Source organism: Macrobrachium nipponense, chromosome 4 (genome assembly GCF_015104395.2).
Source record: "Macrobrachium nipponense isolate FS-2020 chromosome 4, ASM1510439v2, whole genome shotgun sequence".
Classification (NCBI taxonomy): domain Eukaryota; kingdom Metazoa; phylum Arthropoda; class Malacostraca; order Decapoda; family Palaemonidae; genus Macrobrachium; species Macrobrachium nipponense.
The window spans coordinates 87,362,410-87,386,092 of NC_061100.1; the positions used below are offsets into that span (position 1 = coordinate 87,362,410).

General features: G+C 45.9%; 1 protein-coding gene across 1 annotated transcript in view; it reads right to left on the bottom strand.

The window, feature by feature from the left end:
• Positions 1 to 23,683, bottom strand: part of LOC135211432 (GPI ethanolamine phosphate transferase 2-like) — a 468,113-nt gene that overhangs the window by 101,514 nt on the left and 342,916 nt on the right. Inside the window, exons 9-10 of the mRNA XM_064244742.1 lie at positions 11,751 to 11,997; positions 1,075 to 1,792 (exon numbers count right to left, since the gene is read on the bottom strand). Coding sequence (XP_064100812.1) covers positions 1,075 to 1,792; positions 11,751 to 11,997 — 965 coding nt within the window. The remainder of the gene's footprint in view (positions 1 to 1,074; positions 1,793 to 11,750; positions 11,998 to 23,683) is intronic.

Here is a 23,683-nt window from a genome sequence, read left to right on the forward strand (position 1 = left end):
TACCATACAGAAGGTGCGCTACCAGTCTTCTGGCTCGCTCACCTTTATATAAGGTGTCGGTATGGTTTCTGGGGCGAGTGAAACCACTACCACAGGTCCTTTTCCAATTAGTCTCTTCCTTCTTCAAAAACCTCAACTAGAGAGGAGCCGACCTAAGGCTCACTACCCGCTACCGCTATGGCTAGCGCCTCTGACATCATTCCTGCAGATAGCACCCAAGCTTGGCCAGACAGGGGGGAAAGGTAAGGGTGGGATTTCACTGGGCGACACAGGTCCTTTGCCCAGAAATAGATTTTTCCTTCGTCAAAATCCCTTTTCTGGGCTCAGCCTGTGTCGCTCCGTGAAATAGTACCAGAGAATAACGCCAAGCTTGGGAAGAGGCAGTACATAAATAACTACAACAGGATAATCAAAAACAATTAAGGTTAGTTGCTATAATCTAAATTAAGTTACAAACAGGTAACATGATGGCAATACAACCTTAATACTAGACAAAAGATCATATCATCACAGTAAGCATACATTAAGATCAAATGCAGTTATGAAATAATCAATATGTACAATATATTACATCCAAGGACCAGTACGACTGTGACGTAACTGGGCTACGGCAAGAATGCTAGCGAGGCCGGTAGGAAGGAGAAGGCAAAGGAGAGACATAAGCTGGACTACTTACTACTAACCCCAGCAGTGTCAGGGGAAACTGTGTTTCCCGCTGCCACTGCTGGAAATTTAAGGGCTTCTAAGGACTTAAGATAATGGCGTTTGAATACTGTCGGAGATTTCCAGCCTGTGTACTTCTTCAGATCTTCAAATTTCATATGTTGGAAAAAATTAATTGAGGTAGCTATTGCCCTAATATCATGTACCCGTGGGAAGGACTGCGGGTTGGCCTGTTTAATAAAATATAAAATTTGTTGTCTAATTCCTTTTAGGGAAATAGTGCCACCTTTTTCTCTAATGAACACAGGGCCAAAAGATATCAGGGCAGTCCTGTCTAAAAATGCTTTCAGTGAAGTGACTGGACATAAGGATGGGTCCTGTGGAAGCGGAACAATCTTCCAGGGGGCCCACCTATCTATTGGATCCTCAATTTTTGCAAGAAATTGGCGATCTGGAGAAAGTAACACTTCTCCTGAAGGGAGAAACTCTACATGACCTGGGTCTCTAGATAGAGCCGACAGTTCAGATATTCTGGCTCCTGAGGCCAAACTTATAAGGAACAGTGTTTTCCTCAGGAGGGATAGATAGTCACATGAGCTACTATTAGTGTCCGAGGCTAATTCAAGTACATCATTTAAAAACCATGACACAGACTTGAGCCTCTCAGTAGGTCTAAGTCTGGCACAAGCTTTGGGGATAGATGTAAAGTATGAATCTGTTAAATCTATCTTGAATCCGAATTGGAAAATCTTTTTAAAAGCCGATTTGGCAGTAGTAATGGTACTAGCTGCCAAACCTTTTTCAAATAATGATCTGAAAAAGGATATTGTGAGATTCGTGGTCATGGTTTGTGCATTAGAGTCCCTCAAGAATACAGCCAGTTTTTTAACTGCTGAATCATATTGACGCAAGGTTGATTCACGTTTATCAGATTCTAAGAACATGATGTTCTGAGGATCGATATCAGCATCCCTCTGTGCTGCAAACTTCATGAAGTCCATAAAGTTAGGGCTTTCTGAATTCCTGAGGAAGCGAACACAGTTCGCGTTTGCACTAGCTGTGATAGTCTGGGGTTGGGAATCCGTTGAGGGCGGAGTCCCAACTCCAGAAGAAGAGGGAACCAATTGCTCTTGGGCCAATTGGGGCTATCAGAGCAATGTGGCCCTTGAAAGTCCTGAGTTTGTTCAGGACTTTCAGGAGAAGATTCACCGGAGGAAAGAGATAAATCTTTTTCCACTGATTCCAATCTATAGCCAACGTGTACGTGGCATAAGCCAGAGGGTTCAGGTTGGTAGCCACATAACAAGGGAGTTTGTGGTTCGACTCGGTGGCGAAGAGATCTACCTGAAGCCCCGGTACTAGCTGACAGACCCAACTGAATGACTCCTTGTCCAGGGACCATTCCGACTCCAGTGGGACCGAACGTGATAGCGAATCCGCCACCACGTTCCTTACTCCCGCTAGGTGAGTGGCCGATAGGTGCTACTTGTTCTTGCCTGCTAATGAAAAAATGTCTATCACGACATGGTTCACGTGGCTTGACTTGGAACCTCCCCTGTTGATGCAGTGTACTACCACCGCACTGTCGAGCACCAGCTTGATGTGAGATTTCTTGGCTGGATGAAGTTTTTTCAGGGTGAGAAACACTGCCATAGCTTCTAGTACATTGATATGAAGCTGGCAGAATGGTAGGGACCATGTTCCCTGTACCTTTTTGTACTGTGAGTAACCGCCCCAACCGGTTAGTGATGCATCTGTGTGGATCACTAAGGCCGGCAGAGGGAATTGCAGTAGAATTGTCTTTGACAAATTTTTGACTTCCGTCCAGGGACGGAGTCGCTTCCGTAAGATCGCCGGGATCGGAGCTAGCTTGTCTCGAGATCTCTTGTTCTCTTTTGAACCAAATCCCATTGAATTCCCAGCCACTGGAAACAGGACGCCGGTGTTAGCCGGGACTTTGTCCTGTTTATCTGGAATCCTAGATATTCCAGAAAGCGGATGACTGTGGTGGTTGCTTTGCGGCAAGCTTCGATGCTTGTGGCCCACACGAGCCAATTGTCCAGATAGGCTACTACCATGATTCCCTGAGATCTTAGTTCCTGGACCACTGTCTCCGCCAACTTTGTAAATACCCTGGGGGCTATGTTGAGCCCGAATGGCATTACCTTGAAGGAGTAGGCTTGGTTTCCTAACTTGAAGCCTAGGAGCGGGCGGAAGTGTCTTGCTATCGGGACATGATAGTAGGCATCTGTAAGATCTATAGAGGTGGTGACAGCCCCACAGGGAAGTAAGGTCCGCACCTGCGAAATGGTCACCATCCGGAACTTGTTGCAGTGAATGAATAAGTTTAGACGGGACAAGTCTATGATTATTCTTCGTTTGTCTGAGTCTTTCTTTGGCACGCTGAACAAGCGACCTTGAAATTTTAAATGTTTGACTCTTGACACTGCTCCTTTTTGAAGGAGATCACGGGAATACTCTATCAATTCCACTGTTGGTTCTTGGTAAAAGGTGTTGGGTGGGGGTGGACCTTGGATCCAACTCCAGCCCAGACCTTTGGACACAATACTTCGGGCCCAATTGCTGAATCTCCAACGTTGACGAGAGGTACAGCCTCCCTCCTACCTGGAGATTCTCATTGGGTTGCTGAGGGGCGACCTCCTCGCCCTCCATGTGAACCCCTGCCCTTGCTGGCAGCCCTTCCGCCGCCTCGCTGATGAAAGGCGCCTCTAGCCCTGCTACCCCTGCCAAACCTATTGAAGGCCTGAAACGCTTAGTTTTCAAACGCCGGGTTGAAGGCCGCGGAGACTGCGAAAGAGGTTGAAGCTTGCGCCTGTTGTGGCTGTGTCAACAGCAAGAACTGCTGTTGTGGTTGGGCCTTAGAGGTTGATGGTTGGGGAACCGGAACTGCTTGGACCAAAGTTTGTTGCTGAGGAGCCTGGAAGGGCTGGAACTTCCTAGGCTTCTTCTTGGATTTGGGGTTCGATGCGGAGGACTCTGGTTTTCTTTTGGAGACCAGTCCCCACCGAACTCTTAAACTTTGGTTAAACCTTACCGCCTCACATTGCACCTTGTTCACTGCTGAGGCCGGAAAGAGGTCAGGACCCCATATTGATGAGGCCAGAAGCTTATTGGGTTCATGATGGATCGTGGCTTCCGCCAGTTCATGTTTCCTACAATTCCTCCTAGCCACAACAAAATCATACAAGTCACATTGCATTGTCGACAATAGTGACTTAGCGATGATCTTGAACAACGGCTCCTGTGCATAGATAAGAGCCGCTGCTTCTGTCATGACTAGCGAGTTGAGGGATTTCCCAAGTCGCGTCTTGGCATCAAATTCTGTCTAGATGAGCCCATCAGACAGCCTGGGTAGTCTCTCACTAAACAGCAAGATGGCGCAGTCCGGTTTTAGTTTCCCAACCAAGAAGGTGGCTGGAAAATCTACCCAGTGGTCATCTGTTCCGGGGAGTAGGAGAGAGGTCCGTTCTGTCTCCCGGAGCTGTGGCATAGGCTCATCTCTCATTGCTGCTTGCAGAGTAAGTTCTGCCACTTTAGATGTGAACGGGATGGGAGTCTCCTTATCCACAGTGAAGATCGTGAAGGGGCTTCTGAATGCCGTAACCTTAGTGTTTACACACTCCCAATCTTCAAGGTTACGGATCTAAGCTTGTTGTGCTTGGTCCCGAGAGAGGATAACTGTTTCTTTTGGGGCCTTATCTTCTCTTACCAAAGCAGATTCCGTGAGGCGGACATAGCCTATGAAAGGGGCTTGCAACCCTTCCAGGTAGAACTCGAAGTCCTCAATCCTTTGAGTTCCACAGCCCTCAATCGTAAGCATTCCGTCCACAAAAGGTGCATAGGAGGCCACTCTCCATGGGTTGTTCGGGTGAAAGGGAGGGAGAGTGGAAAAGTCCGGCATTAGCGAGCCTTGGGCTGCTTGACCGGCTTGCTGAAGCCCCAACACTACCCCTTGCTGGAGACCTGCAACAATATTCTCCTGCGTCACCAGCCTATCCGAGATGGCTTGGATAGACTGTCCCAAAGAGATGGATATGTGGGCGAGTATCTCCTGAAACTTGGTTTGCACCAAGTTTCTGACCATGTTGCCCATTTGTTGCATAATATTGGAAGTAAAGGTCTCCGGGTCAAAGGAGGAGGGCTCTGCCTTCTCCTTGGGTACCTTGGATCTCACTCCCTTGGAGGTGGATGCCACAGGGTCAGCGGGGGAAGAGTGAGCTCTTTCCTTAGAAGATTTAGTCTTCGACCCTTTGGAGAGAGACTCATGCTTAACCTTGTTCGCTCCGGGATGGTGAGTCGGAGCTTTACGGACTTGGCTGGTACCTGACTTCCTTACTAGGGGCTTTGGCAGCGATTTAGAGTCCCGCTTGCCCTTGACTTTAGGGATCGCCGAAGTAGATTTCGATCGGACCGACAGAAATCCCTCGGAGAATCCCTGGAAGGAGGTAGAAGAAGAAGGTGAAGAAGCTCTAGATGTGCTCAAGGGGAGGCCTTGAGCACCTACGAAACCTGCCTCACTAGCAATCTTACCATTGCCCATGCGGTCCACTGTCATGGGCTCAAGGTCGAGATCCAGTGCCGCGACTTCTTCCGTAACCTCCTGCGCTGACGCCTCCTCTGCAGGCTGGGATACAGATTCTTGGATCGAAGCGATCAGGGGAGCTGCCACTTTGGGGTCCACGTAGCCAGTGCTCTTCCCACCTGGGAAGATAAGTGTAGCCATCTCTTGAGACAGAATGTAGGGCTGGGCCTTGGCTACGTTACATCCGAATCCACCCACCCATACCTTGAGGATGGAGAGAGCAGCGTTCTGGACCGGCTGAGCTCCCTGTAAGAGAAGGGTTAGTGTTAAAACTTAAACTTAACTTGTATTACAGTGTAACTTAAATTAAACGGCATATCAATGACATATATTACATTGGTCCTCATTGTATTATCATGTATACCCCGGAGAGTCACCTACCTCAGGAGACTTGTTCCACGAGATCGTAGCAGGTGACACAGTTCTCATGGTGGCACACTACTGACCCGTCGAGGTGGACCGCGCAGGTGGCGTGGGTCCGGCAGACATCGTGCCCACAGGGATCTTGGAGGACGGCATTGCAGTCGATCTCCATACAATGGGTGGCCTGTAAAAGGGATTTTGACGTAAGGAAAAATCTATTTCTGGGCGATTGGTTCGTGTCGCCCAGCGAAATATCCCTTTAATCCATTATTTCTAAGGTAAATGAACTAACAAATACCAGAGAATAAATAAAATAAAGAAAAAGGTCAGTATAACTGACTCGCTCACCCTCCAAGAGGGCGTCGGTATGAACACTAGGGCGAGTGAGACCACTACCACGAACCTCTTACCAATAGAAATCTCCTACGACAAAACCCCCACAAGAGGGGAGCCAACCCACAGAATGGGCAGCAAGTACTACTACTCCACCCCACGCTATCGACTGCTGCGCCTCTGGTGGCCATCCTTTACGTTAGCACGTGCCTTATCAGACGTACTTTTTTGTGTCTCTGTGTTTTTCGTGCCCCTTTGTGAGGATTTTATCTAATTATGGAGTGTTCAGCCATCGCATCAGCTAAGTTAAGTATTCCGTAAGGTTCCTACTTAGTTTTTTCCAGCTTTGAGTCAGTATTTGCCGTTTTTTAGGTATAAATACTGGCTCGCGGCCGGAAGCATGGCGGCATTGTTCTGCCTCGTGGCAGGTTCGTTCTTGGTCTTCCATACCTAGAACCTTCCCTTTTACTTTACGCTCTATTACTAGTTATCTACATTATATTAGGGGTCCAGCCTACTTGGTTTATGTCATGAATGCATGTCTTCTTTTACCTTGCGTAGGCATTTAGTTTCTATCCAGACCCTAGCCACAGCTCTTAGTATCGGCCCCGGCTAGCTTTGAGTGGTAGACTTTCTCTCGGGTTAGTCGTACACTCCTGGATTTTTTCTCCTACTGTTTTATTTTCCTACTTTCATTTTAATTTAATTTTTAGTGATTTTGTGTATTTTAGGTTAGCCTACGGCGTCTGGCTCGTTAGCGTAGCCTAGGTTCAGTATATCATGGTCCCCATCAGTTTTGTTGCTGCCTCTCATCAGTTTTGTTGCATCTACGATAGCATATCACTGATTAGTGTACCATTGATAACCTTCCGGACTATGTCCGTGGTTGATATGTCATAACACCGGAGTGTTCCGGTGTTCCAGAAATTATATCCCAGTCTCGGCCTTCTCTTTGCCATGTACCATGCCGAAGAGTCCGGTAGAGCTAGTAGTAAGTAGCTAACAGTGTTTCCGGTGGCACCGGAGAACAGAAAAATCCTGAACTCAGGGTAACTACTACTATCATACGCCGGAGTAAGGAGTAGTCCGAGCAGGTACCGGGTGTAGAGACGGTAGAGACCGGGTAAGGTGGTGGAGCTTGGTAACTCCGCCGTAATAACTTAAGCTAAAAGGAGGGAGTAACTCCTAGAGGAGCGTGGTGGCTCCGTAAACTTAAACTAAAGCAGATATATCAAAATTAAAGATAGACATGCAATATATAAGAACCCCGATATGAGGCTGGAGCCTCCAATCAGTCACCATCCTCAAGGGGGTCCGGCTATGCCGGGAGCCTGCGCCCCCCGGAGCGGGTAGGAGGGGGTGACTAAAGGCAGAGGTATAGACCCAGAGATCCGCTCCTCTGTACTCGCCCCTGTTGAGTCACCTCTTCCTGCAAGAGATAGTTAAAGATATTTCGAGGTCTTTATCTGAAAAGGCCACTCAAGATCTTCTGGCTCAATCAGCCAAAAGATTGAAGCCGACGGTCCCGGTGACCAAGAGGGAGAAGGCTCCCTTCCAACAGCCCTTTCGAGGAAGGTCCGCCCCTAGAACCTCTCTTAGGAGCAGACGATCAGAGAAGAGAGGAAGGCCTTCGAGAAGATCTTTCTCTAAGAGCCATTGAGACAGGAGTCCTCCAGACGAAAGTAGGTGCCAGACTTTTAAAGTTCCACAAAGTCTGGGCACACAAAGGAGCGGACACCTGGTCCCTCTCTATCCTCAAGAGAGGATATCTGATCCCCTTCAGGAAGAAACCTCCCTTGACGACAACTCCAAGGGAGTTAACAGCGAAATACAAAGATCTGATAAAGAACCAAGCCCTTCAACATCTGGTGAGCCAGATGCTGGACAAGGAGGCAATAGAAGAAGTACAAGAACTTCATTCCCCAGGGTTTTACAACCGCCTGTTTTTGGTACCAAAAAGCTCAGGAGGGTGGAGACCGGTCTTGGATGTGAGGGCTCTGAACTTGTTCGTGACAAAGAAGAAGTTTGCAATGGAAACGACATCCTCTGTCCTAGCAGCTCTTCGTCCAGGGGACTGGATGGTGTCCCTGGACCTTCAGGATGCGTATTTCCACGTTCCAATCCACCCTTCTTCCAGAAAATACCTGAGGTTCATGGTGCAGGGAAAAGTAACCAGTTTCGTGCTCTGTGCTTTGGGCTTTCGAAAAATGTAGTACATTGGCTACATCTGGAAGGAGTTCGAATCTCATTGTACTTAGACGACTGGCTGATTCGAGCCCAGTCGGAAGTTCGCTGTCTGGTGGACTTGATTTTGACTCTGAAGTTGACCCAGTTCTTAGGACTGTTAGTAAACCTCGAGAAGTCCCAGATGATTCCCCAGCAAAGCATTGTCTATCTGGGGATTCTGATGGATTCTCGGGGTTTTCAAGCGTTTCCATCCCAGGAAAGACGAGATCGCTGCTTGCAAAAAGTAGCAGCTTTCCTAGAGAAAGAACGATGTTTCGCGAGGGACTGGGTGAGTCTGCTGGGGACCCTTTCCTCGATGGAACAGTTCATTTCTCTGGGAAGGCTTCACCTAAGGCCCCTGCAATTTTACCTAGGGGAGAATTGGGATCAGAAGTCCCAAAAATTGTCAGACTCCTTCCTTCTCTCAGAGAAGATAAAGGAGAATCTCCGTTGATGGTTGAACCCGCACAGGCTCAACGAAGGCGTGTCCCTTCATGCTCCAAGCCCTCGCCTAGTGTTATTTTTAGATGCCTCAGAGTCGGGCTGGGGAGCCACTCTAGGCGCTAGAGAAGTGTCAGGCACCTGGAGTGGGGAACAGGTGTCCTGGCACATCAACCTAAAGGAGCTGGCAGCAGTTCATCTGGCACTCCTGCACTTCGGGGCTCAGATCTCGGGATCGGTGTTGCAGGTCAACGCCGACAACACCACAGCCCTAGCTTACATCAGGAAGCAGGGAGGAACTCACTCCTTCTCCCTTTACAAGAAAGCAAGGGAGTTACTGCTTTGGGCCAAAGAGCGAAACATTACTCTCCCAACAAGGTTTATAGAAGGAGAAAGGAATGTGAGGGCCGATCTTCTGAGCAGGAAAGAGCAAGTCCTTCCTACGGTGTGGACCCTGCATCCAGAGGTCTGCAACAGACTTTGGAGCCTCTGGGGAAGACCAAATGTAGGCCTGTTTGCCACACATTGGAACGCAAGGCTGGAAAACTACAGCTCCCCAATCTCAAACCCAAGGGCGGTAGCAGTGGACGGCCTCCTTCTCAGTTGGTCGGGGATAGACGGGTATGCTTTTCCCCCATTCAAGATCCTAGGGGAAGTGGTGAGAAAGTTTGCAGCAGCAGAAGGAGCAAAACTGACCTTGATCGCCCCGTTCTAGCCAGCTCAAAACTGGTACACAGAGGTACTGGAATGGATGATAGATTTTCCGAGATCGCTTCCACTCAGGAGCGATCTTCTCAAACAGCCCCACTTCGACAGATTCCACAAAAACCTCCCCGCTCTCAGTCTGACTGCCTTCAGACTATCGAAGGACTTGTCAGAGCGAGGGGTTTTTCACGCGGAGTTGCAAAGGCGATTGCAAGAGCAAGGAGAGCCTCTACCGTTCGAGTCTACCAGTCGAAGTGGGAGGTGTTTCGAAGATGGAGCAGAGCTCATAAGATATCCTCTTCCAGTACCTCTGTGGCAGACATAGCTGACTTCCTCCTTTACTTGAGAGAGAATTGTAACCTGGCCGTCTCCACGGTTAAAGGCTATAGAAGCATGCTTTCCTCAGTCTTCAGGCATAGAGGCCTAAATATTGCAGAAGACAAAGACCTCCATGATTTAATCAGGTCCTTCGAGACCTCAAAAACCAAGAATATTAGACCACCCAGTTGGAACCTTGATGTGGTTCTAAGATATTTAATGTCCCCCAGATTTGAACCTCCACAGACAGCTTCTTTCAGAGACTTGACCAGGAAGTCGTTGTTTCTCTTCGCTTTAGCCTCAGCCAAGAGGGTAAGTGAACTCCAAGCTTTGGAAGACACAGTTGGGTTCAGGAAGGACTCAGCGATCTGTTCCTTCAAGCCCCTTTTCCTCGCTAAGAACGAAAACCCTTCGAAACCTTGGCCGAGAACTTTCGAGGTTAAGGGACTTTCGTCACTGGCAGGAGGAGAACTAGAAAGGACCCTGTGTCCAGTCAGGATCCTCAAGTTCTACCTGGAGAGGAAGAGAAAACTGGGAGGTAACAAGGAAAGTTTATGGTGCTCGGTTAGAGATCCTAAGAGATCCATCTCTAAAAATGCTCAGGCTTTCTTCATCAAGGACGTGATCAGAGAAGCCCACTTAGCCTGTGAAGACGAGCACCTCAAGCTCCTAAGAGTTAAAGTTCATGAGGTGAGAGCCATCGCTACCTCTTTGGCTTTCCATAAGAACTTGTCTCTCCAGACTCTCGTCGAGTCTACATACTGGAGATGCAACTCGGTGTTCGCATCCCATTATTTAAGAGAGATTCGAGTAAAGTATGATAAGTGTTTCTCTATTGGAGCATACGTATCTGCATATTCGTTGCTGGGACAGGGAGCTGAAGCCAATCTTATTTAGTTTAGTTATGTTAGGGTTTTTAATGGTTTGTGATATGTTTTTTAGGTTGTTTGGAAGAGGGTGCTGGATGTGAACCCCTTTCAAATCTTAGTTTCTAACATGTTAGCGTGGTCAGGTGGTCGGGATTGGTTGTTGCGCTCCTTGTAGTATCTTAGTACCTAAAGCTCTGTCATGTAAGAGGGTTAGCCCCAGTTGATACGATACAGGTGAAGACTCTGCCATGTAAGTGGGTCAGCCCCCATTGGCATGATCCAAGACAAGGCTCTGTCAAGTAAGTGGGCAAGCCCCCACTGACATGATCCAGAAGGGCTATCAGTCACAGGTCTCATCCTCTCTGATGCTCTTGAGGCAAGCAGACTCATAGACAGTATCCATGAAGTCTTCTGCCCATTCAGGTAGGAACCTAGGTTTTTTATTATATACCTACAACATATGTTGTTTTCCTGTTTTTTATTATATATATTTAGTATGTAGCTGTCTCTTGCCCTCCTCCAAGGGTGCCAATCAGCTAAGTATATATCTGCCAGGGAAGTTGCATGTACAAAAATGATATTGTTATGATACAATAAAGTTTTGTACATACTTACCTGGCAGGTAAGTATGTACAGGTGGAAGAGACAGGTGGAAGAGAAAATGTGATTAGAAAACAGGAATGGTTCCTAGTCCCGCCACCCAGCGGCGGGAGTGGGTTGATCACCTGACCTACCTGTCGTGTGTGCCGCGAATTTTGAATTCTGTCGGGACATCGGAGACTATAGCTAAGTATATATCTGCCGGATAAGTATGTACAAAACTTTATTGTATCATAACAATATCATTTTTCTGCTTTCTGGTATTAACAAGAAAAGTTGTTTTCCTTGTGGCTGTGCCATGATTTAAGTATTGTGGTTACTTCCTGGTCTTAATATTATTCAAATGCCTAATTCAATCTCTATTGTCTTCTTGCCACACATTACTAAAAGCAATATTAGTTTGTAATGTTTATGAGAGCACTAACAGATAAAGAATTCAAAACCTTGCAGTACAATATGTCTTTGTTTTGAAGAGAGGAGATGAAGATATTTTTACACTTGAACAGAGAAGATGGGGGTATTTTCATCACATTTCCAAATAATCAGAAATTAAACTTAATTTTCTCAAAACTAAAAGCAAACATGATAGTAATTACAAGTGGTTCTAGCAATAAAGAAAAAAATCTTACCCTGATTAGGCTCTGGTAACCTTGCATGAAACACCTGAGATACCATCACCATTATATAAATAATGGAAACCGTCAGCAGCCAGGGTGTTGGTCGCAAGAGGTGGCAAATGTGAGAATTTGTGGTTGCTGCACAAGACAAAAGCCATAACAACAAGGTGCATCCTGCACAGCAAATTATACTTATTCCACTAATGTTGTCTGTGAATAGAACACCAGTACACATCCTCCACACAGACACAGTCAAAACCTGACAAAGAGAGGTGAATGCAAAGTTTCAAGTTTCTGTATATTTCATTTTTCAACGAGAGAGAAATTTTTACCACCTCATTCAATAACACATTATATGAGTACAACCTATTATTCTCTCTCTCTCTCTCGCTCTCTCTCTCTCTCTCTTACCACCTCATTCATTAAAATATTACACTAGTACAACCTATTTTTCTCTCTATCTCTCTCTTTTACCACCTCATTCATTAATACATTACATTAGTATATCATATTATTCTCTCTCTCTCTCTCTCTCTCTCTCTCTCTCTCTCTCTCTCTCTCTCTCTCTCTCTCTCTTCTCTCTCATTACTTAATGTTCAACTAGCCATGCTAAGATGCTGCATATAACAAATAAAATTACGTGGAATATACAAATTAGAATATACAAAAATATAATTTTCTAAAACAAAACTAGGTAATTTTTCCATACAAACATATTATGTACTTATAAAAAGTCCTTTTCATGTGCTAAAAATAGCCTGAAAGCCTCTGTCCCAGTGAGAGAATGGTAGCTAGCCAGTAGTTCTGTGCATGCATTAGTGCATCTCAAGGTCTCCTGCAGCAATCAAAATCATTCTTTATTTCATCAAATCCATAACGAAAGGATGGCAGGAACTTACGTGGTAGGTAATGGGTATGTATGAAAAACCCCATATTGTCTTAACAAATCATATTTGCTTTACTAAAAACCCATTTCTTAAACTTTGCCCAAATCCTGATTTAGATAGGAAGAATCAAGCTGCAAAACAGTCTAGAATTGGTTAATTGAGATCAGTAAGGTCCAAACAACAGCTATTTAAGATTGAACTTCAGCATCAGAACATATGTCACTCAAAGATATAAAAGAAGCTGCAATCATCATACGAAAAGTAAGGTCAGTAAAAATAATTCTAAGAGATCCACATTATGTACTCTTGAGTAATTGGTCAAGTTTCCTCTTTGGACTTGTCATGGAAGGCTACAGGCTGAGAGGCCACTCCCAGGAATGACAGAAGTAGCGAGGAAAGCACATATAGTGCATTAATTGTGACAGACCAAATAATCCCTGATAGTTTACATCATAATAAATGCTATACACTATGTATTGGATAAAAAAAAGAATGGTCGAGTGATGAGGACAATTCAGTCAAGAACTACACCCAAAGTAGGAACTACAATAGGATCCAACCAATAGTTTAAGCATCTAGGTGTCACATCCCTAAAAATGAGCTCACTAACAAAAAATGCAACATGCCACTTCACTATAAGTCATACTCTTCAAGTCCACAAAATAAATTCCTCAACCAAACATGACAGAATTCTGCTCAACTGCTCCTTAAGAAATCCCTTAAAAGGAGTCTTGACCTGGTAAGCTAAAAAATGTCTTTTACAGGTTTCCATTCCTTGAGAGTAATAGGGTAGCTTCCCTGAGAGAGATGTAATTCCCAACTTGGCCTAAAATCAAAATGACAGAAGAAACCATTTCCATTGCTGTAGCAGTACAGCCAGAGAAGTTTTACTAAAGTTGGAATAGAATTAATCAGTTCCCTAGAAATGGCAGAAGATCACACCTTAATTTTGGGGCTTCATGAGAAACCTTTTTCACAGAGATCTATATCCTTAAAGTCGAGATCCCCATGAAGAGCCTTTATTAGACTCAGAGGTCTAGATAAATTAATCCTTTGTAATAATAAAATAATACAGTTGAGATCAATAGCTATGAAGATAAACTATAGCCCCCCTAAAAAAAAGATGGTCAATCCAGGTATTTTATAATATACTGTGCTAAATAGACATCAATTCTTTAGAGAGAAGTTACAGGCCTGAAACTTAACTGTTGCAATTTCCTTCAACAGTTAACTAAGGAACTTTAGCAAGCATTAAAAAATAGTAATGAAGCAAATAGTAGTGAAAGCAATACTGATAATGAAGCAGGTATTTTCCTGAATAGAAAAATAGTGCCAACTAAAATACTGCCGTTGGAACAAAATGGCAGACTTTCCACCACTGTAAAAGATCTGGAGGTACTATATGGCAAATGTATACACTCTCAAACTAGTGGCGGCAGAGTTTCATAATTTTTTGTTCACCTGCCTGACGCACGATTCATGCCTTATTAAGGGATTTTGACGGAGGAAAAATCTATTTCTGGGGGAATACCTGTGTCGCCCGGTGAAAAATCCCTGTAGCTCATTTTTCAAGTATAAATACATCTAGATATACCAGAGAAAAAGCTAGCATGTTATGCTGAAGTTACTACCCTCAGCGCGATCACCCCGAAGGGTGTCGGTATAAGTAAAGGGAAGTTGTGGAAACCACAATACACAGGGCCTTCGCCACTTAGAAGATTCCTTCCCAAAATTTCCTTCCACGGTGGGATCCGCTACAACGAAACCCACCGACAACTCCTCTCGCCACTACTACTAATACCCACGCGCTCTTCTCATTCCTGGAGTAGTCCTTTTTTGCTTGGATTAACCAGAGTAGGGAATGTAAAAATTAATAAAGGGTTGGGTTCACCGGGCAACACAGGTCTTCCCCCAGAAATAGATTTTTTGTTCGTCAAAATCCCTTTTCTGGGATCGACCTGTGTCGGCCGGTGAAAACATAACAGAGAATTATATCCAAGCTTAACAAATATGTTTCCAAAAGGGGGTTAATAAAACCCAAAGTAAGATCAAATAGAAATTTTTCACTACTAAAGTTGTATAAAAATAGAATTACTTCTGAACTAATTCAGCCTTAATATACTTCAACTATAATCAAGCCTTAATCTACTTAAAACTAACATCATAATATAATATGAATTATAATATAAGACTGTGAAGTCAAATAAACTGGAAGTTAAGCAAGACACAATTGATATGGCCAATAAGGCACTATCAAGTAACTATTTACACTATATACAGTAGTACCTCGAGATACGAAAAAGGGATTTTGACGTAAGGAAAAATCTATTTCTGGGCGATTGGCTCGTGTCGCCAGCGAAATCCCACCCTACCCATCCCTTCGCCCAAGATTGTCTGCTAACTTCAGGATGGCCACCAGAGGCGCAGCAGTCGGCAGCATGGGATGGAGTAGTAGTAGTACGAGCTGCTCACTCTGTGGGTCGGCTCCCCTCTTGGAGGGATTTTGTAGTGGGAGATTTCTATTGGCATTTGGCTCGTGGTAGTGGTCTCACTCGCCTAGTGTTCATACCGACACCCTCCTGGAGGGTGAGCGAGTCAGTTATACTGACCTTTTTCTTTATTTTATTTATTCTCTGGTATGTGTTAGTACATTTACCCTAGAAATAATAGATTAAAGGATATTTCGCTGGCGACACGAGCCAATCGCCCAGAAATAGATTTTTCCTTACGTCAAAATCCCTTTTCTGGGCTCAGCTCGTGTCGCTGCGCGAAATCGTACCAGAGAAATAGCACAAGATTGTAAACAAAAGTAATAAACTGAGAATAAAAATAAAATAAATCAGAATAGGTCTCAAATAAAAGATAAAATATATAAGAATAGACTATAATTGCTAAAAGATACATATACACAGGGGTATAAAAATAGAAATATGCTTAAATTACCCTTAAATCTAATCATGTTTGTAAACATAAGGTAATTACATATGTACAGGTAAAATTATTTACATGTATCAATGTTATCTGTGTAACAGCATGTATCAAAAGTATAATAGCAATTAATAAAAACAATCAACAATAATAATATATAAAGGAATGTATATGACTTAATATACAAAACCCGTAATCATTATAATATGATGTATCCCCTAGCATAAAAATAAGGGGAAACATCCATGAGATCAATGTGTATAATCATTTGTGAGTGTCCCTAACCAGACAATAAGGGGCACCCACTACACTATCACAAAAGCAGCTAAGACACAAGGTGAATGCAAATGAACCAGGTAGGAATAGACGAACTTTTGGGTGAGGCAGGTAGAAAGGAGGACTGAATCTTCTACTACAAACTAGCTAGAGTCAGGGGAAACTATGTTACCCGCTGCTACTGCTGGGAATTTCAGAGCTTCCAAGGACTTAAGGTAGTGACGTTTGAACACTGTCAGCGATTTCCATCCAGTATACTTTTTCAACTCATCGAAGTTCATATGTTGGAAATAATTAATTGAGGTGGCTACTGCCCTGACATCATGTGCTTTCGGGAAAGAGTCAGGATTGGCTTGCTTAATAAAGTACAGGATTTGTTGCCTGATGCCTTTAATGGATAAAGTTCCACCTTTTTCCCTCCTAAAGAGGGGACCCGACGAAGATGAGGAGGTCCTAGACAGAAAGGCTCGTAAGGTTGTAACTGGGCAAAGAGATACATCTTGTGGAAGGGGTAGTACCTTCCAAGGTTCCCACCTCATCAAAGGATCTTTATTCTTTGCTAAAAAGCTACGTTCCGGAGAAAGTAGGACTTCTCCTGTGGGAAGGAACTGAATATGATCCGGGTCTCTGGATAGAGCCGACAGTTCTGAAATTCTTGCTCCTGAAGCTAAGCTTAATAAGAATAGGGTTTTTCTTAAGAGCATTATAAACGAGCATGTGTCATTATCGGTTTCGGAAGCCAGTTTTAGAACATCGTTTAAGAACCATGAAACTGACGTAGGCCTTACAGAAGGCCTAAGCCTAGCACATGCCTTAGGAATAGACGAGAAGTAGGAATCCGTCAAGTCTATGTTAAATCCAAATTGAAATATCTTTTTCAAAGCTGACTTGTTTGTCGTAATCGTGCTAGCTGCTAAACCTTTTTCAAATAAGGATCTGAAAAAGGATATAGCTGAATTAACTGTCATGATTCTAATATCCGAATCTCTCAGGAAGGTTGCTAACTTTTTGACAGCAGCATCATACTGCCTCAAAGTCGAATCCCTTTTATCGGATTCCAAGAATAGAATATTCTGAGGGTCAATATTCGCATCTCTTTTTGCCGCAAACTTCATGAAATCCATAAAGTTAGGGTTTTGAGAATCCCTGAGGAAGCGAACACAGTCTTCATTTGTACTGACTGGGAGAGCTTGGGACTGGGGATCTGAAGAGGACGAAGGCCCAGCTCCAAAATTAGAGGATACCAGTTGCTCTTCGGCCAGTCTGGGGCTACTAGAGCCACTTGACCCTTGAAAGTCCTGAGTTTGTTCAATACTTTCATGAGGAGATTCACTGGAGGGAAGACGTAAATCTTCTCCCAGTTGTTCCAGTCTAGAGCCAGGGCGTCCGTGGCATAGGCCAGAGGGTCCAGGTTGGGGGCTACATAACACGGTAGTTTGTGGTTCGCTTGTGATGCGAAGAGGTCCACCTGTAGCCCTGGGACTCTTTGAAGGATCCATTGGAACGAACTGTTGTCCAGTGACCATTCCGACTCTAGGGGTACTGATCGGGATAACGCGTCTGCTATGACGTTTCTTACTCCAGCTATGTGAGTGGAGGAAAGATGCCAACTGAACTTGTCTGCCAGGGAGAAGATGGCTATCATGACGTGATTTAGATGACGTGACTTGGAGCCTCCTCTGTTTATACAATGTACTACCACTGCGCTGTCCAGGACTAGCTTTATGTGGGAGTACTTGGGTGGGCGTAACCTTTTTAGAGTCAAGAACACTGCCATTGCCTCCAGTACGTTTATATGGAACTGACGGAACTGAGGTGACCAAGTCCCTTGAACCTTTTTGACCTGGGAATACCCTCCCCAGCCGCTTAAGGACGCGTCTGTGTGGATGGTGACCCCTGGTGGAGGGAACTGAAGGGGTACTGACATTGATAAATTCTTGACTCTCGCCATGCCGAAGTCGATTCTTTAGAATCAGAGGCACTGAGGATAGTTTGTCCCTGGACCTGACGTTTGCTCGCGAGCGCCAGATTCTGGTTAGGTCTTTCAGTTTGGCTTTCATTAAGACGTTTGTCACTGATGCAAACTGGAGAGAACCCAGGATCCTTTCCTGGGCTCTCCTTGACGCTAGTTTGTGACTTAGAAATTGCTTGACTGACTTTGCTATTTCTTTCCTTTTGGTTGATGGAATCGACAGAGTGTGGGATGATAGATTCCATTGAATGCCCAGCCACTGAAAGTTTGACTCTGGAGTGAGTCTTGATTTGGTCCTGTTTATTTTGAAGCCTAGATATTCCAGGAACTGAATCACTTTCAGAGTAGCTCTGTTGCATTCCTCGACTGATGGGGCCCAGATCAACCAATCGTCGAGATACGCTACTACCATGATCCCTTGCGATCTGAGTTGTTGCACTACCACTTCCGCTAGCTTCGTGAACACTCTGGGTGCCACGTTGAGTCCGAATGGAACTACCTTGAAGGAGAATGTCTGGTCTCCTATCTTGAAACCCAGATACGGACGGAAGTGTCTTGCAATAGGGATATGATAGTAAGCGTCTGTAAGATCGATAGAGGTGGTGACGGCCCCACGGGGAAGTAGGGTCCGCACCTGTGAGATCGTGAGCATCTTGAACTTGTCGCAGCGGATGGCTAAGTTTAAGCGGGACAAGTCTAAGATTACCCTTCTTTTTTGTGAGCCTTTCTTTGGTACGCTGAACAAGCGACCTTGAAATTTTAATCTCTTGACTCTCGTTATAGCTCCTTTTTGAAGGAGATCGTCTGCGTACTCTGTCAATTCCTTGGAAGGAAGTTGACGGAAAGGTCTGGATGGAGGTGGGTTCGTCAACCAGCTCCAACCCAGACCTTTTGACACTATGCTCTGAGCCCATTGGCTGAAGTTCCACCGGTGGCGAAAGTGAAACAGCCTCCCCCCTACCTGAAGTTCTTCATTGGTTCTGGTAACCGCCTCGGCCTCCTCTGAAGTGCTTTCCCCTGTTAAAGGGGCCTCCCGATCCTCTCCCACGAAAGGAACGCTTACCTCTACCTCCCTTACCCGAGCGGTCATACTTCTGAGAAGCTTGACTCTCGAAGGCTTGATTGTAAGCTGGAGAGATGGCGTAAGAGGTGGAGGGCTGAGGCTGAGGGGATATCACATAAATTGGCTGTGATTGACCTTTAGAAGTGGAGGGTTGGGCTGTCTGCACTAACGGTACTGTTGGAACTTGTTGAGGAAAGCGTAGTTGCTTCTTCTGGTAAGGTTGGAAACGCCTGGGTTTCTTTTGTCCCTTACCTTTAGGAGTCAGGTCTTGCCTCCTCTTAGCCGAAAGGCCCCAACGATCCTTAAGGCTCTGGTTTAACCTGGTAGCCTCTGATTGGACCTCCTTAACCATAGCTTCTGGGAAGAGATCTGCTCCCCAGATGCTAGACGAGAGTAACCTATTCGGTTCATGCCGAATGGTTGCCTCTTGTAGGACATGCTTCCTACAATTCGTCTGAGCAGTGGCAAACTCAAACATATCTGACTGTACCGTTTGAGTCAGGGCTTTGGTCATGAGCTTAAAAATCGGTTCTGATCCATAAGCCATGGTAGCTACCTCAGACATAGCCATAGAATTGATGGATCTGGCTAGACGCGATTTTGCATCAAACTCAGCCTGAATAAGGCTATCTGGGAGCCTGGGTAGCTTTTCACCAAACTGCTCCATAGCACAGTCCGGTTTGAGTTTGCCAGCTGAGAATGTATTCGGCAAGTCTTCCCACAATTCTCCAACTGAGGGGAGCAACGGAGAAGTGGGATCCGCTTCCTTCAACTGCGGTATAGGTTCCCCCTTCTGGGCCGCTGGGATGGTCGACCTCGCGATCTTGGTTAGGAACGGGAGCGGGGTATCTCATCCATTGTAAAAATGGTAAAGGGACTCTTAAATGGTTGTATCTTGGTGTTAGAACAATCCATGTCCTCTAAACACCTGAGCCATTCTCTCTGAGCCTGGTCTCGTGAGTAGAGGACTGTCTCCTTAGGTACCTTATCGTCCCGCACCATAGCCGACGGCGTAAGCCTTGCGTAGCCTATGAACGGAGGCTGGAGGTCTTCCGGGAAGAACTCGAAGTCCTCTATTCTTCGAGTCCCAAATTCCGGTATAGAGATGAGACCGTCTTGGAAGGGGGCGTATGACGCTACTCTCCACGGATTGTTCATAGAGAACTGAGGTAGTGAGTCATACGGAGGAAGTTGGGATCCACTCGTGTTGGACAGTGGAGGAGAGGCTAGAGGAGCTTCTCTCAGCCCGGCTATAATGGAGTCCTGGGAAGTAATCCTGTCCGACAGACGAGAGATCATTTGCTCCATGCTACTCTTTAAGGACCCAACCAGGTCCCCCACCTGTTGCAACAGGCCAGCATTGGAGTCCAAAGCCGGAGCTGCTGCGGAGGTGGAGGGGAGGCTCTGAATCGGAACCAAAGGTAGCGGAACTGGTGATTCTGCCGGAGTGCGAGATCTCTCTCTGGAGGATTTACTCCTCGAGGACTTAGAGCCGGAGCTAGAAGCTTCAGACCTGGATGCTCCGGGATTCCCAGCCGGAGACTTACGGGAGGAGGATGAAGCCGAAGACGTCTTCTTAGACGACGACGACGTCTTAGTCAAAGTCATCACCTTAGACTTGACCTTAGGTCTAACCGAAGCACCAGGAGGAGAATATATTTCGTCACCCGTAAAGCCTTGGAAGGATGGAGAGGTTGCAGGAGTAGAAGAAACAGTTACGCCCAAGGGTGACCCTTGGGTGTCCACCGTACCTACCTCGACCAACAGGTCGTCTATACCTACCATAGGTTCAACATTAATATCTAGGGTCGCGACATCCGTAGAGATATCCTGGTCCTGATCAGTTAATGAGGTGGCCAGCTGTTGTTGGATGAAGGCGATAGTCGGATCCGCTTCTATCGGGTCGACGTATCCTGTCGCCTTGCCTCCGGGGAAGATTAGTAATGCCAACCGCTTCTCTAGGATGTAGGGCTGTCCCTTGGCGGCGTTTTTCCCAAAACCGCCGACCCAGGCCCGCAGGGTAGCCAGTGCGGTATCTCTTTACCGCCGGAGCCTGGAAGAGAGGGCGTAGTTTAGATTTAAGAATCACTTAAAACTAAAACTTAAAGTATAACTTAAATTAATTGCCTTAAGTTAATATGATGAAAACTTAAGCACTAAAAAAGAAGCGGAGCAGCTACTGGAGATGTAAAACTTACCCCTTCCAAAAGCTGGCTCACCAGATCGTAACATATGGTACACGTCTCATGGTACCAGACCTGGATGTCCCCGAGCGGAGTCGCGCATGGAGCATGGACCGGCAAACTTCGTGTCCACAAGGGGTCCTGAAGTGTGGCGGAACATCCCGGATGCTCACAGTGGTGGCCTGTAAGTGGGGAGACACATGAGTATCTTAAAAAACATCACTTACAGTCTAAAGGACAGAAGAGCTCCGATGCATGCCGGAGCTCGGAAAAAATTTGTGCATAACCCCTCCCTGCATCGCCTGAATAGGCTATAATCCCGGAGAGATCCGGTAAGATATGTAAGGGAGGGGGATGGTTTAAGGTTCTTAAGATAAACTTAAAGATAACTTAAACCTAACACACAAGCAAACCGGACAAAGTCCAGTGCGTAGCGGAGTGTAGTAACTCAGCAAAACGGTAAGGTTAGTAGAGACCCACTGTATGCTCCGGTCCACCCTACTGGGTGGACTAACAACTTTCCGCTGGATACCAGGACTCCGATCAGGAAGGAGCCCTAGTAAGATGGGAAAGAGCGAGAAGACATACAGGCTCAAGCTAGCCCGGAGCGACAAGGTAGCGCGGAGGGTGGGCAAGGCCAGTACCCCCCACTCCGTACCAACCGGCCGGACCGAGAAGCCGGAGAGGTCGAGACCAGTCTGGTCTGTCCCGACTCCCTAGCCCCTCCGCCTGAGGGGAGAGAGGGAGGCAGGCTCGGGTATGAGGAGCGAGCATGGGCAGACCGACCCGCCCCCGCCCGACTCTATGGAAGAGCGGGAGGGGGGGGAAGAATGACTGGACAGGCGTCTGGCTGGCCCGTGATCACGAAGTGACCACGAGGCGGTAAGACCAAATACGACAACTAAGCCTAGGACAACCACTGATCAGGGAGATGCTATCGGGAAGCATACTGAACTGAAAAGCGGAGGCAAATAAGCCCACTGGGCCGAACCAACTGATCAGAGAGATGCTATAGGGGAGCAACCGAACTGATGAGCGGTAGTATAGGCTCAAAGAGCCAGGACCTAGGCTAAGCCAGACGCCTAACTAACCTAACAATAAAATATACAGATATATAATAAATAAATGAAAGAAAGAAAACAATATAGCAGGAGAAAAAAAAAAAAAAAAAATCCAGGAGTGTACGACTAACCCGAAGGCAAGTCTACCACTCAAAGCTAGTCAGAGGCCGATACTAAGAACCTGGACTAGGGTCTGGATAGAAGAAGCCTACGTAAGGTAAAATACATGCATGCATGACAAACCTGAGTAGACCGTACCCAAAGCGGATAATCATAAAGAGCGAAGATAAATAAGGGGATGTTCTAGGTATGGGAGACCAAGAACGAACCCATCACGAGGCAGAACCATGCTGCCATGCTTCCGACCCCGAGGTCGTATTTATACCTAAAAAACGGCAAATACTGTCTCAGGGCCGGAAAAAACCAACTAACCGTAAATACTGAGTACTTAACTTAGCTGCTGCGATAGCTGCACGCTCCATAATAGAAAATCCAATGAAAGGGCACAAAAAACACAGAGAGAAAAATATCACAACCGCTCGTGTGTGCTAACTTGAAAGGATGGCCACCAGAGGCGCAGCAGTCGGCAGCATGGGATGGAGTAGTAGTAGTACGAGCTGCTCACTCTGTGGGTCGGCTCCCCTCTTGGAGGGATTTTGTAGTGGGAGATTTCTATTGGCATTTGGCTCGTGGTAGTGGTCTCACTCGCCTAGTGTTCATACCGACACCCTCCTGGAGGGTGAGCGAGTCAGTTATACTGACCTTTTTCTTTATTTTATTTATTCTCTGGTATGTGTTAGTACATTTACCCTAGAAATAATAGATTAAAGGATATTTCGCGCAGCGACACGAGCTGAGCCCAGAAAATCCAAGTTACGAAAGCGAATGCGAAAAATTTTACTGCTCTACATACGCAAAGTTTTCAAGATACGAAAGGTTTCTGAAAGTCCGAGATTCGCCTGATAACAATTTTGAAACTCGCGCCGCACGCTGCCATCTTAGTTATAGTAGACTCGCCACCATCCTCCTGCTCTCCCATTGGTTCCTGACGCTAGCCAAGCCATGAGATCCTTCTCTCTGATTGGACAGCATCCCTCCCATCATGCATCTTCTATACGTACGTGTTGGCGTCCCTTAGCTCGGCCACTCCGCACCCGAAACTTTACCGTACTCAATCGGCATTCGTTCGCTCCAACGATTTCGTTTAGTAACGTAAATTCGTTAGTGATTTAGTTGCAGTACATATTATCGTGTTGTGCGAAGACTGTATATTGTGTAACTTTACGTAAATTAACGTAGTCATGGGTCCCAAGAAAGTTGAAATTCACGGAAAGAAGCGCATGCTCTCTTTGGAGACAAAGATGGAGATCATAAAGAAGTACGAAGCTGGTATGCGATTGAGTGTGATCACAAAGGAATACGGCCGTAATCCGTCGACAATAGGCACCATCCTTAAACAGAAGGATGCCATCAAAGCAACTACACCATCGAAGGGCATCACTATTTTGTCCAGCAAGAGGAGCCATGTGCACAACGAGATGGAACGGCTGCTCCTCATCTGGATAAAAGACAAAG